The 14,242-nt window shown below is 37.6% G+C and overlaps 1 protein-coding gene across 5 annotated transcripts; it reads left to right on the top strand.

Moving 5' to 3' along the window:
• Positions 1–817: 817 nt before the first annotated feature.
• On the top strand, positions 818–10,680 carry LOC131303696 (uncharacterized). Of its 5 annotated transcripts, XM_058330689.1 has the most exons (7): positions 827–1,129; positions 1,834–2,468; positions 5,178–5,301; positions 5,383–5,523; positions 9,164–9,245; positions 9,496–9,736; positions 10,318–10,680. In XM_058330689.1, the coding sequence occupies exons 2-6, from the start codon at positions 1,877–1,879 to the stop codon at positions 9,697–9,699; spliced, it is 1,143 nt and encodes a 380-aa protein (XP_058186672.1). In that variant the 5' UTR covers positions 827–1,129; positions 1,834–1,876; the 3' UTR covers positions 9,700–9,736; positions 10,318–10,680. The 5 variants fall into 5 exon arrangements, with proteins under 5 accessions (XP_058186669.1, XP_058186673.1, XP_058186672.1 ...); XM_058330686.1 differs by having other exon boundaries at positions 818–1,129; positions 5,178–5,523; XM_058330688.1 differs by lacking the exon at positions 10,318–10,680 and adding an exon at positions 9,934–10,295 and having other exon boundaries at positions 5,178–5,523.
• Positions 10,681–14,242: the final 3,562 nt, after the last annotated feature.

The raw sequence follows: 14,242 nt of genomic DNA, 5'->3' as shown, positions 1-14,242 counted from the left end.
AAAAATAAATAGTCTCTCCAAAATTTTTGACATTTTCGTCATCCGTATTTTTTTTTTTATCTTTAGTGATTTTTTGTCAAATGTTTTACTTATTTTATACTTTTTGGATGTATAAGGCGTACCTCTATTCAAAAAGTAAAAGAATTTGTCAAAATGTTAAAAAAATTACTAAAGACGAAAAAATACGCAAATCTATAAAAAAAAAATTATCTCAGAAATACTGTAAATCTCAATATTGCAAATCAAACACAGTGAATGCAATTTCAAGGGAAAATGACGGCTCATGACGTGTTTTGATAATTAATACTCGTTAAGGACATGCTAAGAACATTTATTAATGCTGAAAATGTTATTGATGGATATTATTTATCAAAATACGTCATTGGCTGCCATTTTCCCTAATTTCAAGCCTCTCCATTAGGTTCAAATTCACCAGCTCTTCCAAGTCCTAGTTGAGAGCGGGGGCCACACCCAGTGCCTCATGGCTTAAAAAAGAAGATAGCTAGTCGTGCGATAATATACAAAAAAGGCCAAATGAATTTGGATATTAAAATATATTTAACAGATATTAATACATTTACACACAGATATTCAATAATATATATTTTTCCGCATATCGATGCCCCTTTTATCCATTATCCCCGTCCTTAAAGTTGAGGTTAACATTTTCCAAAAAAAAAAAAAAACGGAAATGAAGGAATAGCATGCGAATTGTAATGGGAACAGTCGGGACCCAACAAGAAGTCGCCGTCCTTGACCCAGCGGAGTATCACATGGTCTGCTTATTTAGACAGAGACAAAATACTATAACAGTCCTTCAGTTTCTTGGCAAATCCAATCCCCTCTGGCTCTGGACAAAAGAAAATCCTGACCTCCGCATATCTCTATGTATTCCCCTTTTAAAAAATCTCATTCGGGCATTCCGTCCAACATTCCGTATCCAAATCCATTTTCCCAGTAAATAAAATTAACTAGAGAAGCACTGGCCCTTTCTTGCTTGTTTATCATTCTCTCTGCCCCGAGTTCCACACATATAAAAACTGTACGTATATGTTTGCGTATAATCTACTTTGTGCTGGAAGACAAACTGGGTTTTGAGCCTGAGAGTCAACTGTTCATCGGAGCTTAGGTATGGTTGCGAAAGCTCAACTTTTTGTTTTTATTTGCTGGCTCATAAACTTATGGTTGTGGGTTCGGAGCGATTTGGTGTAAAGTTTGTCGAGTTTGTTGCAATTTGAGAGGTTGATTTTGATTTGGTACTTTTTTGCCGGACCTGACCTTTTTAACAAGCGTTTTGAGTGGTCCAGATCCACACGCATCCCAGTTGCCGCTTTATATTGTCGCCCACTAGTGTAATTAGTTAGTATATACTTATGGGTATAGTGCAGAGAAAATGCTAAAAGTAAAAGCCATTTCCTAGGGTTAAATCTTGGCATAAAGAGTTATGTTTGTTTAGAGCCAGTTACCTAGGATTTTGACATTTAAATTTCCATTTTTCATTGAAGAATCCCATTTCTAAGAGGTATTTTCCTTATATTCGAGACTAATTTCTCTTAAGAAAAAATTGAAAATGATATGAAAATGAGTGTTCTTTTTTTCGAAAAGAATTCTAAACAGCTACTTTTATAAGCAGCAATCAAAGATAGATAGATAATTTGATGTTGTGGTGTTAGTGTGTCTCAGTGAACATTGTAAAAGCTCGGCTCGTTTGCAGCCCTACCCAGAAAGATATAACAAATAAGCAAAGTAACAGAACCATCAACATTTAGATAACTGCATTCTTTCAAGCACTCAAAGGTCAATTTTCTTCTGAGAAAATCTAATCTTCCCCAGGGGACAACTGGCTTCACCACATCAGGGCAATGCAGTTGGCAATATGACCTCTCCGCCACAACTGAGAGGCATGAAGAAACATTCTTTGATTTCCCGCAATACGGGTATTTATTCGAGCCCAGGAACACCGGATTACCACGATGGAAATGTGGGTGGTATTCAAAAGGGATGGAATTCAGAAAGAGTTCCATTACCATCAAACAGCAGCCGGAGGCAAATAAATGCTGTCGCATTGATGCCATTCAACAGCGGAAGGACTTTACCATCCAAATGGGATGATGCAGAGAGGTGGATTACTAGCCCAGTTTCAGGGTTGGGTGTTAGCAGGCCTTTACCTCAGCAACCTCAGAGACGGCCCAAGTCAAAGAGCGGTCCAATTGGAGGTCCGGGTGTTGATTCCTTTTCCAACTATTCCCCTGCCCCGCAGGTGCTGCAAGGGGGAAGTGTTAGAGATTTCATGGCGGGGTCACCATTTACAACTGGTGTGCTTGTACCAGATGGCGTGTCCATTCAATATGGTGGTCACAATGTGGTGCAATCTAGTTTAGTGCATACTGTGACTGCTATGGGTCAAACAGCTAGTCTACTTGGATGGTCGGATACACTAACTGAGTCTTCATCGCCTAGCTCTCGAGGTATCATGTCTTTTCATTACCTTTCGAATTTCCAGCAGTTTTTAACCTGCAATTTAATATCTGGAATCAAGTAGCTGAATGACTCACACATTGACATACTTGACGATTTTCCTTCTATGAAAACTTTGAAGTCCGTTACATCAATACAGAAAGATTGATTCAGAGTGACAATCTAGTATAGAACAGTGCCATGCTAATCTTGCCACCATTCTCATGGATATAATGCATTTTAGCCGTCACAAAACATTAGAGAGTTTTAAACTTGTCCAAGCTATTCTTGATTCTTATAAAAAAAATTTCTTGATTACAAGTGATAGGATAAATAATATTATATGAATTACATCAAGCTAGACATAACATAACCGCACTACGCCCAACTGATAGCCCCATTAAGGGGACAAATAAGTAATGGGTAACCCCAACCCGGGAATAATTGAGAGGCAGGAGGAGTTTCAAATTGTGGGTGTTTTATAGTTAATCACTAACATAAAGAAATAGCTGGATTCTTGATTGAAGCAGTACAGTTTAACTCGAGTTGGAGGTTAGGCTAGCATCAAATGAAAACACGGTCATGGAGCAAAGAACCCCCATTGAGGGGAAGAAATAATCAAGCTTTGCTTTTGGCAAGATTTGACCCCCCGGCGTCCGATTTTGAAGTGTACAATGGTGGCCAACTGGGCTAACCGAGTTGGTCTTGATTCTTATGAATTCAAATTTGAGCTAAGCCTAGCAAGTACACCGGTCCAGACAACATGGAATCATAAATTGTTAGAGGTGGTCGAATGTGATGACTTGGTGCGGTTATTGCAATGAAATTTGGTTTTTTCAAATATGGAACGATATAAATAATGGAAGCCCACATCACCATTCAATATTTCTTGGCCCACTTTTGTCCAGCTATTTTGGGCCAACTACATGTGCATCTAGTGCATTGGCTTGGTTTAAGAACCCTTGACCATCTTCCAAAGTTATAAATAATCTACTGATCAAAGGCTGTAAGGGTGGACTGCTCTACATTCAGCCACACCACAGTAAAGAAAAAGGGTTTAAAGACCACTCAACTAATAAAATGCCTTCAAGATCTTCCTTCGAGCTATTTGAGAGTTATTTACAGAGGGATGGAAAAATTGGAGAAAACCGTTAAATACATGCCTCTTTCAACATCGAATCCATGTAAATTCACTTCTCAAAGATGATCCTCCTTAAAAAAAACAAAACGAAAGAGTGACATAAATAGAGGAGTGTGGAGGGCAAGAGTGGTGACCAGAGTTGTACTTGAGATCATTCTTTAAGTGGATATCAAGAAAACCTGAAAATGATGATTTTGCTCTTCAACAAAGTAGTCTACTTATTGGAGTTCAATTTCAGGTCGTGATCCGTAAATGGTGGGATACCGTGGGAAGATAAGGAAATGGGGGTTTGTAATGTAAGATCGTAGCATCTCTCAGATCTATGTGAGATCAACGTTCCCTACGCTCCTATTGCCAGAGTACTTGAGATTTTTGTTGAGAGATACCCGGTACTGGTTCTGGAGCAGGTTTGGACGGAGGTGAGGGGGTTGATGGTGGTTTCTAAAGATGTTATGGTAATGTCGTTGGCTAGTGAGGGGGTGGGGGAAGAGGAAAGATGAGGTGGAAATAGTGAAAATTATTGTTGACCGTAAAATGGCTGGAGTTAGTACGTGTAACATTTGTGTACAAGTATGTTGTGTTAGCAAAAATATGTGCAAACACACAAACACAAATAGACACATACATATTGAAACAGTATCTTCTGTATTAGTATTTGGGCTCAGTGGCTCGAGGTGGCTATGTGTTGTGCAGGCTAGCAAACTAATAGTGGTGGTATTTAGGCCATTTTCTGATTAGGCTAATTTATTTTGGCTGATATATTCCTGCACATGCCGCCATGATCACTAAATTTAAGGGAAAGAAAAAAGGAGAAAGATTGCCGTTGTATTCTTAAAAGGCATGTGCTCAAGGGAGTTGTCATGATGAATGATAGCTAATTTTGATGGCACCCATAACACCAATTACTATAGTAACATTTTAAGCCTATATCAGCGAAATGGATGATGTTTCTAGTTTATGAAGCACGGACACCTTGCCTTGGGGAACCTTTGACCCCACAGACACCTCGACGATGGTCACGCACCGGTGTTGAACACTGACACTTATTGCAAGCTCTTGGGACATGTTTCTGACACTCAAATTAGAAGCATTCCGAATGTTTTTTCAATGTTGTTCACTAGACACTTGGGGTACACTTTAGAACACAATCAAGACACTCGTTGGACTTGTTAAGAGTGTTAAAATGAATAAGAAGAATCAAGTTAAAGCTTAGGGAATCATTCTTTTTGTGTAATAGATAATTGTTGATAGATAACAACACGAGGATGATAATGCCTTTGTGCATGATGTAATGGCAACTTTGAAGGAAGGCATTTATGGTATTTCACAATAATTAGAACCTCTTTTTTTTCGTTTCTCATTACCTTTCTTTAAACACTCAGGCCCATAATAGAATCACATAAAGTAGGTTATTTTAACGTGCCCCAACATACTTTCTTCCATTTTTTCGGTTATTGTGTCAAAGTATCGATGTTGTGTCACATGTCCGTGTTGGTGTGACTTAGGTTCTAGTTTTTTAATGATAAAAAATTCTAAATATGTTCCTTTATAATGCTTGTCACTGTTGGATCAAATGTAGATGAGAAGCTTGATGGCACCAAAGACGCAGAAACCACGGTTTCTCGTGTTTTGCGTCGGGATATGGCGACACAGATGAGTCCTGCGGATAGCACACACTCCTCAGCCACATCACCCAAGGATAGGTTATCATTCTCTACTTCTCCTCCATCGATCCTGCCCGTTTTGGAGCCTTACAGCAACCACTCCGCTAAATTGGAAATCAGGGATGTCCAGGTGGACAAAAGAGTCACAGTTACAAGGCAGTCCGGAAAACATGGAGTGAGAACAAAGCAGAACGAATCGCCAGTTGTTGAGGACTTAACTTCGACTTGGGATATTTCGAAGGCAACAAGGGACATATCTAAGTATGTTTTATTGCTTTGCATTCTCATCAATGAAATTACCAAGTGCTTAGGCCATCCACAGTGGTATAATCAAAAATAGATAACCAAAAGTTGACACATCAGCTTTTGATTATTCACTTAAGAGATTACTAAGCTTAACAATGTTGAGGTTCACAATGGTCACTTCTAGTCCATAACCAAAATAAGGGGTCAACTACAATTTCACACAATCTCTCTCTCCCCTTTTGTTTCCCTCAATTCACTTCCCTTCATTACGTTTTTTTTTTGGCAAAAATATATCGAATATATGGTGTTCTTCCTAGAGTTATCTATCAAAGCAACACCGATTTTTTTTTTCCTTCTTATTCCTATAGCCTATATCACAAATCCACCACTCTCTTAATCTTTCAAAAAAAAAAAATAGATGTGTTCTTAAATTTGGAAAAGAATACAAGGTTCTTCCTCTTTTTTTTTGCAAGGTTCTTTGTTTACTCAACCATAGGAGGAGAAGCAAAAAAATGAATAACCACTTTTTAGTCCAAAAAATCAATTTTTTTTTTGCTAAAAAGTGATTATTTATCAAAATACTTGGATAAAAGTAAAAAAAAAAAAAAAACTTTTCCCGATTCCTCTTGTTGAAACGAATTAATAACCTATAAAAGTTTGGTTCAAAACTAAAAAATGCGAAAAAAATTCAAATAAAGACAATTTTCAGATTTAAGTTAAGTTTAAGTTAAATTCATAAGAATGCAACCTAAAATAGAAACGTAAAAGAAGAGTAAAATACCTTAATCCTGCAACGATGAGTTAAATTATAGATGATCGAGAAATATGAGCTTCACTTTTGGAGGAAAAGAAAGAGAAACAATTTGTGGTTGAAGTGAAGAAGATAGCAAGTGAAGAAGAGAAGAATAAAATAGTAGTTGAAATACGTGTATATAAAAATTTTGGAACTAGTTAACTTATGTAGTGTGAGATTCACAAATTTTGATTATTGAAAAAGGTTGCTAGTTTTGGTTATCCAAAGCCCAAAATTTGATTATTTCTAAGGATGTTGCTAAATTTGATTATACCATTGTGAGCCATTTTTTGCACAAATATTGTTAACTTTAGCAACAATTGTCTTTTGGTTATACCACTGTGGATGGCCTTAGTTGCTTATTTGAGAGAATACGCAACTAAGAATAACAGATTTGGAGAACCAAGAATAAGCAAAATGGTCGGTATCCACTTTGCTTGTGTAAAGGAAAAATGTTGATTTTCTTGAATGAGCAATTAAGCAATGCTAGCCCCCACCAAACAAACTTATTCACTTGGTTGGTTATCTTTAAGCAATAAGCAGATAAGAAATTGAGCCAAATGAGCCCTTGAGAGACGAAGTTGGATAGTGTTAGGGGTCACGTGAACCTCTCGTTTCATAGATGTTTTAGCTGTGTTTGAAAACTGTGTTGTCCCTCTGCCCTGCCAATCATTTGGTCATGGGAAAAACCACCATATTAGTTACCCTTTTCTCCATGATTTCAAGTAAACAAGCCTTGTAAAATCAAACGTTTAGGCTCCATGAAACTCCAAATTAGAGGAAGACGTTTCTTGAGACATAATCGACGGATTAGTAATTTATCAATGACACATACATCACATAGAGAGCTTTTTTAGCTCTCACGCACCACCCCTAGTCCGAAAATTTTTGCTCCCAAGAGCTCTCTTCTTCTCCGGTGACTATCACAACTAGAAATGGCAAATAGGCGGGTTGAAATGGGTCGTGGGTCGAATATGGGTGGGTCGAATATGGGTCAACATTAGGCGGGTTGAAACGGGTTGGGTCGAATAGGGATCAAGTCATACCCGAACCTGACCCGACCCGTTTTTCGTTTTACTTCCTTTTATCCCCTTTTTCTCCCCGTCATACAATTTTTTTTTTAACATCAATTCTTTTTTTTGAACAGCCTCCCCGTCATACATAATAACATTTATATTGTACAGGTTCCTAATTAGACTAACTTGAATCTAAGAAAAATAATAACCACATAATTAGAAAAATTCATATGAATAAGGATAAAAAATAAAAAAAAGAGAGTACGACGATCGTGAAAGAGAGTGTAATTATATAAACAAAATTTATTTATTTATCTTGAAGGGAAAAAAATAACTTCAATGACACAACAATAACATTTTTTGCCATTATAACAGATCAACGCATATTTTCCTCATACAAAACCCATTTCAGTTACTATTTGAATCGGTGAAATGTGAATTGGTCAATTCACCATTGACTTCAGGCTAAGTTCCGCTACGGGATTTTTGGGCATTTTTCATTTTGTCCTTATTTAATTTTTTTTTTCACATTTGTTCGTTTTGCGACAAACTTTTTACCCCTATTGATTCGTCTCGACGAGAGAATTGGTTTTTTTTTTTTTTTACTTTTACCCTAATATTTTTTGTAATATCCAGGATAATTTCAAAAAAATGTCTTTTTGAGATTTATCTTGGATATTTTCAAAAATATTTTTTATCTTGGATTTTTTTACTTTTACCCTAATATTTTTTGTAATATCCAAGATAATTGGCTTTGTTCGTTTGCCATTTTAGTTTTGTTTTTCAATCATTACCCTACTTCTTTCTCCAATCATTACCCTATTTTTCCAATTATTACTTTCACATCTCTCTCTATCTCTCTCCAATCATTACTCCTATCTTCAATTATTATTCTATTTCTCTCTCCACCTACTACCAAAACTAAACTAAACTAAACTCTCAACTAAACACAAATAATTTTTTACTTTCCAATTTGAGGCAATTCAATAGTGGTAAAAAGTTTGTCGGAAAATGAACAAACGTGAAACAGGTTGAATAAGGACAAAACGGAAAAAGCCCAAAAACTCATTAGCAGAACTTGGCCTTATTATCTTATGACAGTTGAGAGGAGCTCAAGGGGTTTGGTCTTGGAGATAAGAAGTCTTTGAGAGAGAGAGAGTTGACTTTCTTTTTTTTTTATCGTCAAAATGAAGACCGAATTTGGTCTTGTATAGGAGGTGAGAGAGAGAGATTGAATTGAATAGTGACCACCGACTTTCTTTGTTTTTTATCGTCAAAATGAAGACCGGATTTGGTCTAGTATAGGAGGCGATGATTTTTAGTTCCACAGTAGTTAACTCTTGTGCAAGGAATTGGTTTTTTAATTCTAGCCCATATTGAATTCATTTTCTACCCATGTAAATATGGGTTTATATGGGTTCAACCCGTTATACAATATGGGCAGATTTGGTTGGGTTATAAGTGGGCGGATTTGGGCGGGTTAAAAAATATGGATTGGGATTGCCACCTCTAGTCACAACCATTTCTTCAACCAGATCCAATGGGTCTGTTTATTTTCCCCCAATCTCCTCCGAGCACAGGTACTTCTTCCCATCTGACCTAGCATTGGTTAAATCATTCTTCCCTCAATAACATGGACTCTAGGTTATTCGTAAGTGGGTTGGATAACATGTGTTTGAAGAAAGATTAGGAAACATGTAAGTGGGTTGGATAAGAGCTCTTTATCAAGATAGTTAAGACCCTTTTGGCAACTAGCTGGTCCAGAAGAGTGTCCTGCTTGGTTTTGCTAGCAATGTAATGCATTATAGGTGTAAAAGCTTAACTTGATGTTACATTTGTTGCCCAGGCTCCAAAAAGAGGAAGCCAAGATCGCTGCATGGGAGAACTTGCAAAAGGCAAAAGCTGAGGCAGCAGTCCGGAAACTCGAGGTTAATATATGCTCCAGTCATTCTAATATACAGTCAAATGTTGTAATGATGTTCCTTACACATCCATGTTTCAGGGAGTAAGGTTTCCTCAATTGGAAGGATTCGTTTACTTCTAATAGTTTCCTATTTTCTACAAGTAGTCCTTTTTAGGCAATAGCATGAATGCCTAATGTGAAGTTTGAAGGGTGACAAAACTTTGAGGTAGTATCATCAGAGACTTTAGCCTTTACTAACAACAATTTATGTTCAGATGCGATTGGAAAAAAAGAAATCTGCCTCCATGGATAAGATCTTGAAGAAGCTGAGAAAGTCTCAGATGAAAGCCCAAGAGATGAGAGGCTCAATGCCGGACAGTTATGTCGATCCGGAGCCCAATACTACACATGAAGCTTCATTTGTCCATAAGCTTGTCAAAATTTGTTCGCCGAGGGGTTGTTATAGCTTTCGTGCCTAATTTATGCATGTTCTCCAGATTTATCCTGCTGACAAAGGTAGTTTCTAATTAATTTTTTTTTTAATCGGCGTTAGTTTCTAATTTGTTGTATTCTACATCTGCTTGATGTCTTGGTTTCTTCTACGCTTACTGATATAGCAGAAAGATTGACTAGTCTTTGGCTATTTGGATTTGACGACAATGCACTCTAGCAACTATTCTTGCATGATACATAACTATGATGTTATCTGGCAGTAACTGGCTAACAAGGTCATTGTCTACCAATGCAAGGACATCAGTAATCGAATCAGGAAATCTTTCTATGAAACTGACAATAAGTGACCTTGATTGGTCTAGAGCCTTTTTTTCCTTTGCAAATTGCTTCTAATGGTTTAATGAACGCCAAGTCATTTTAACGTATTGGCTTGGTGCAAAAACGTGTTTGTGTGAACAAGTGGCCCTTGACTGAGCTCAATGGAGGGAAATGATTTATGTAGCCGACCCCAAGTGATTGGGACATAAGGCTCGGTTTGGTTTGGTTTGGCTTGGTGCAAAAACGTGAATCTGTTTCTTGTCTTAAAAGTAATCTATTCTCATGAAATAAGTGAAATCCATTTGTCCTATTTTTCCGTGTCACAGGATCAAGTTGGAGTAGTGGGTGTTGCGAAGTTCTCCTATCGATCAGCAGCCAATTGGGTAGATGATCACTTGCACATATTTTGGGGCATAGAAGGCTTGGTTCTTATGTTTGCTGGAGACAACGCAATTTTGAGATGTAATGTGAACTTGAAGGTTGCTGGACTTCCACACCCTATTTCTGTGGAGGCTAGAATAACCCCTACCCCCCAAGTAGAAAGGAAGAAAATTTATAAGTAGAAGGTAGTAAGAACATTTTGTGTAGATTGGCATCTACATTGTCGGATTTGGGGCATATAAATTGTATGTGAACCTAGTAATATGGTGTACATTCTGTGTTCAATATGAAATTAGAAGTCTTTGTAACTTTCTGATTTTGTCCCTTGATAAATTTCGAGTTTCTGTTCCAGCAGTTTAATGACCTCTGTCATGGGTGAACAGGATTCTAGCGCGAACTGGGTTCAAGTATACAAAGCTCTTACCATTACCAATAATTTCTTCCCCAACTATGATTATTTCGGGGTATTATCACTAGATTTTTTGAAATGGTTGGTGATAAGTGGCTGAATAGAATATGTTGAATACGAGTTTACCTGATAGTTGAAGTTTAGATTGTTTTGCCCATCTCATTCGGCCTCTCAACACAAGCACTGCGAGATTGTTTTGTTGGAATATAGACAGACGAGAAGAAAACTCGTTCACTATATGCTTAAAACTTAAAACTTTTGTTCCAAAATGTAATTTAACTTTTGTTACTGTAATATTTATTGAAGCATTGAACATTGGTCGCCTTTTGTACGTGTTCTTGATCGGTTTGATTGATACTCGCTTTATGTTTGTCGGATTGACTTATCAGAGTTATACATACTTTTTTTAGGAAAAATAAGTGTTATACATACCTTTATATGTAGAGATTCATCTCTATCTTTGGATGAAGTCTCTATCTAATTTAGAAGACTCAACATGGAACATCTATTTTAGAGATCTACAATAAAGCATGATTGGAATGGTTTGGATCTCCAAATGCATCTCATAATCACGAGAGAGCAGAATTCTCACTTTTACAATAAACCTATCACAGTGGAAAAAAGGTAATCTCCCATGTAATAATCCCTTGCGTGGTCTCAACGATACAAAATGAAGCACACCAGTCTTATATTTGGTGATCTGAGCAATTCATTTTGTAGGCTCCGTTTATTATCAAACTATAAAAAATAGGTCCATCAAACATTTGCATCCGTCACAAAGCATATTAGTCACGAGAAACGGACAAACTCTGACCGTATATTTGTTTGCAAACAAAAAAAACTCAATCAAGTCTTTATCGAATTGACCCGGGAAAAAAAAAATTTGATTGGCATTGACCCAATTTTTTATTTTAAAGAAAAACGCATCTAAGCTGACAAAATAAACAGCTCGGGTCATCAAAAGCGCTTCTTGATGGATGATTCTATTTTAAATAATTTGTACATAAAGAATCATCAAATGAGAGCATCTTTATTCATCAAACTGCAGTTATTACGGTTTTTTTCTCTTAATTATGAACATGGTTCTAGATTGCGGTACACGACAAGATAATGGTCAGTGATAAAACTAAGGAAACCAGAAATGAAAAATTCACAAGAGATTCTACACTAATGCTTTGTTTTATTGAATGAATTGCCCAAGAATTACGGAAATGGTAGAGGTTACAGTTGAAGAGAAGTACAGTAGAGAGAAGATTCTGGATTAAGCTAACTACTTTCCCCTCCCAAACTCCTTACCTATGACCCGAAAATAACAGAGCATGACATTTCCTAACTAACTACTTAACGACTTCCTAACTACTTCTTATTTCATTTATTACACCTGACCTCCCTCAAATTACTCCAATTACCAGACGAACCCCAACTCCTATCAGTCAGTATCACGATGTCAATATTATTTTGTGGGGGGTGGATACCATTTTTAAAACTCACCGTTGTTTGGCGACGGACGGCAACATATGATATTCCACTTTAAGAAAAAGGTTTGATGTACTAAGAAAAAGAAGAACCCAGATTTATCTAAAGATGAATCATCTGTTTTCTACTTACTCTTCTGCTACCTCATCTCTTGTTCCTTCACGATCGTCTACCAGTAGAAATTCCTCCGCATCCTCTTCTAATCTTGAATACTTGTATGAGTTTGGATACCTACCTGATGATAGTAAGGTCCCTCTTACTGATCTCCATTTCCTTAATCCCTATAATGCTTTTGTTAAACCCCAAACCTCTGTAAAGAAATCCGTCACCCAACTTTTCTCCACAAAACGACCAACGTTCGTAAAAGAGTATGTCCAAGCCTCCAAATTTGATCAATGTTTTATTACAGTAACAGAGGCTGAACAACTTTTACCTTTAGAAATCCCAGTTGATTTGCCTCATCTTTGGCAACAACAAGGATTTACCCACCTTCACTTTGGAGCCATTAGATTGGCCGTCACTTTCCATGGAAGAAAGGGTTTACCTGTTACTTCCAGACTTGCTCTGGTAGATACCACGTTTTTACAGTATCAGTACGCATGTATTGCTACAGTCCAAACCACTTTAAATGCTGGAACTGTGATTTTTACCTTCTACCCCAATTTCAACATGCCATTAGCAGATCCTCATCTGCTATCCGCCTTGAAGGTCCAAGTTCAAATTGGTGGTGGGTCCCAAATTTCCACCACATATGCAGCAACTCTTCACTACCAAATGGCCTACCGTCTCCAAAACCATGCTTTTGACATGTCCTTACCTTCCTCCACAGATGAAGCCCTTTCCTTACTGTTAACGCACCCCATCAAGCTTCATGTGTCCATGTGCCACATCAAATTTCCCGTCCTGAGCTTCTCAAGCTTCTCCCAGAGTCTTGGGTTACAGCTTATGAGAAAAATCAAAACAAGCCCATTCCTGTCCAATCATCCAACCCACTTTTCATCACCAAACCTGATGGTACCGTGGAAATCACTTTTCCAAAAGAAACCTCTGCCTCATCTTCAACCCATCCTGTTATCTTTCCCTCGCGAATAGACATGTTTGTCGATGGTTCTAGACCTGGTCCTCCAATTCAATATTTTCAACACAGTGGTCTCCCAGTCTACTATTTCAAAAATCCAGAAACAGGTTATTGTTACTTTGATGTCTATGACTGTGATGACTGTCTAGAGGAGAGTCTTTTAGAAGATGACGAGGACTTTGATGATGATCCATGTCCCCTATGCACATCTCCACCTCTCACTCCTTGTCAATCTCCACCTTCTCCTCAACCTCCATCTGATGATGGTTCTTCGAGTCAACCCAGTGGATGTTTCATGTTCACCTCATCCTCTTCCTGGACCGAAGCAGATTTTCCTCCTTTGGAATTTCATAATTCTCAAGAAAGAACGACCCATCGGCATAAAATTCCAGACTCTATTACCATTCTCCCTGATGGTAGTACCAAAGCTGTTTCAGCAGCAGAAGCAGCAATAAATTGGCAGTCAGCAAATTCTCTGGCTCAAAACAAAATTCTTCAAAGAATTGCTAACTCCTAGCAAAATTTGGAGAATGTTGTTCATAAGAAGTTATCAACCTTGGAACTTCTTATCAGAGATTTGCAGCAGAAAATTCAGAATGTTCACCAGGAACTTCTCCAGATGGCCTATGCCAACCAAGCATTTTCAGCAACCTTTTACCAAAAGGATGCTGAAATGAAGCATCTCAAGAACCAGCTTCATTCTCTCCAAGCTCAGCAGAATTCTCAACAAAAAAGCCTGTTTGACATGTTCACATCTTCCTCTCAACAAAGTTTGTTTGGGTATCCTCAAATATCTCAACCTTTACCTATAAATCCTACTCCAGGATTTGGTGAGTCCAATATCTTTGGGAGCTCATCAGCTTTTCTTCCTCCACCAAAAAGACCATCTCCACCAAAACTTCCTTTC

Source organism: Rhododendron vialii, chromosome 10a (assembly GCF_030253575.1).
Source record: "Rhododendron vialii isolate Sample 1 chromosome 10a, ASM3025357v1".
NCBI lineage: Eukaryota > Viridiplantae > Streptophyta > Magnoliopsida > Ericales > Ericaceae > Rhododendron > Rhododendron vialii.
This window is presented reverse-complemented; position numbering and strand designations above follow the sequence as displayed.

Bases quoted from the DNA above. Each gene is read 5' to 3' on its own strand.
- LOC131303696 (XM_058330686.1), top strand. From the start codon at position 1,877: ATGACCTCTCCGCCACAACTGAGAGGCATGAAGAAACATTCTTTGATT. The intron at 2,469-5,177 runs GTATCATGTCTT...GATCAAATGTAG, and splicing joins TTCATCGCCTAGCTCTCGAG to ATGAGAAGCTTGATGGCACC. The intron at 5,524-9,163 runs GTATGTTTTATT...TTTGTTGCCCAG, and splicing joins GCAACAAGGGACATATCTAA to GCTCCAAAAAGAGGAAGCCA.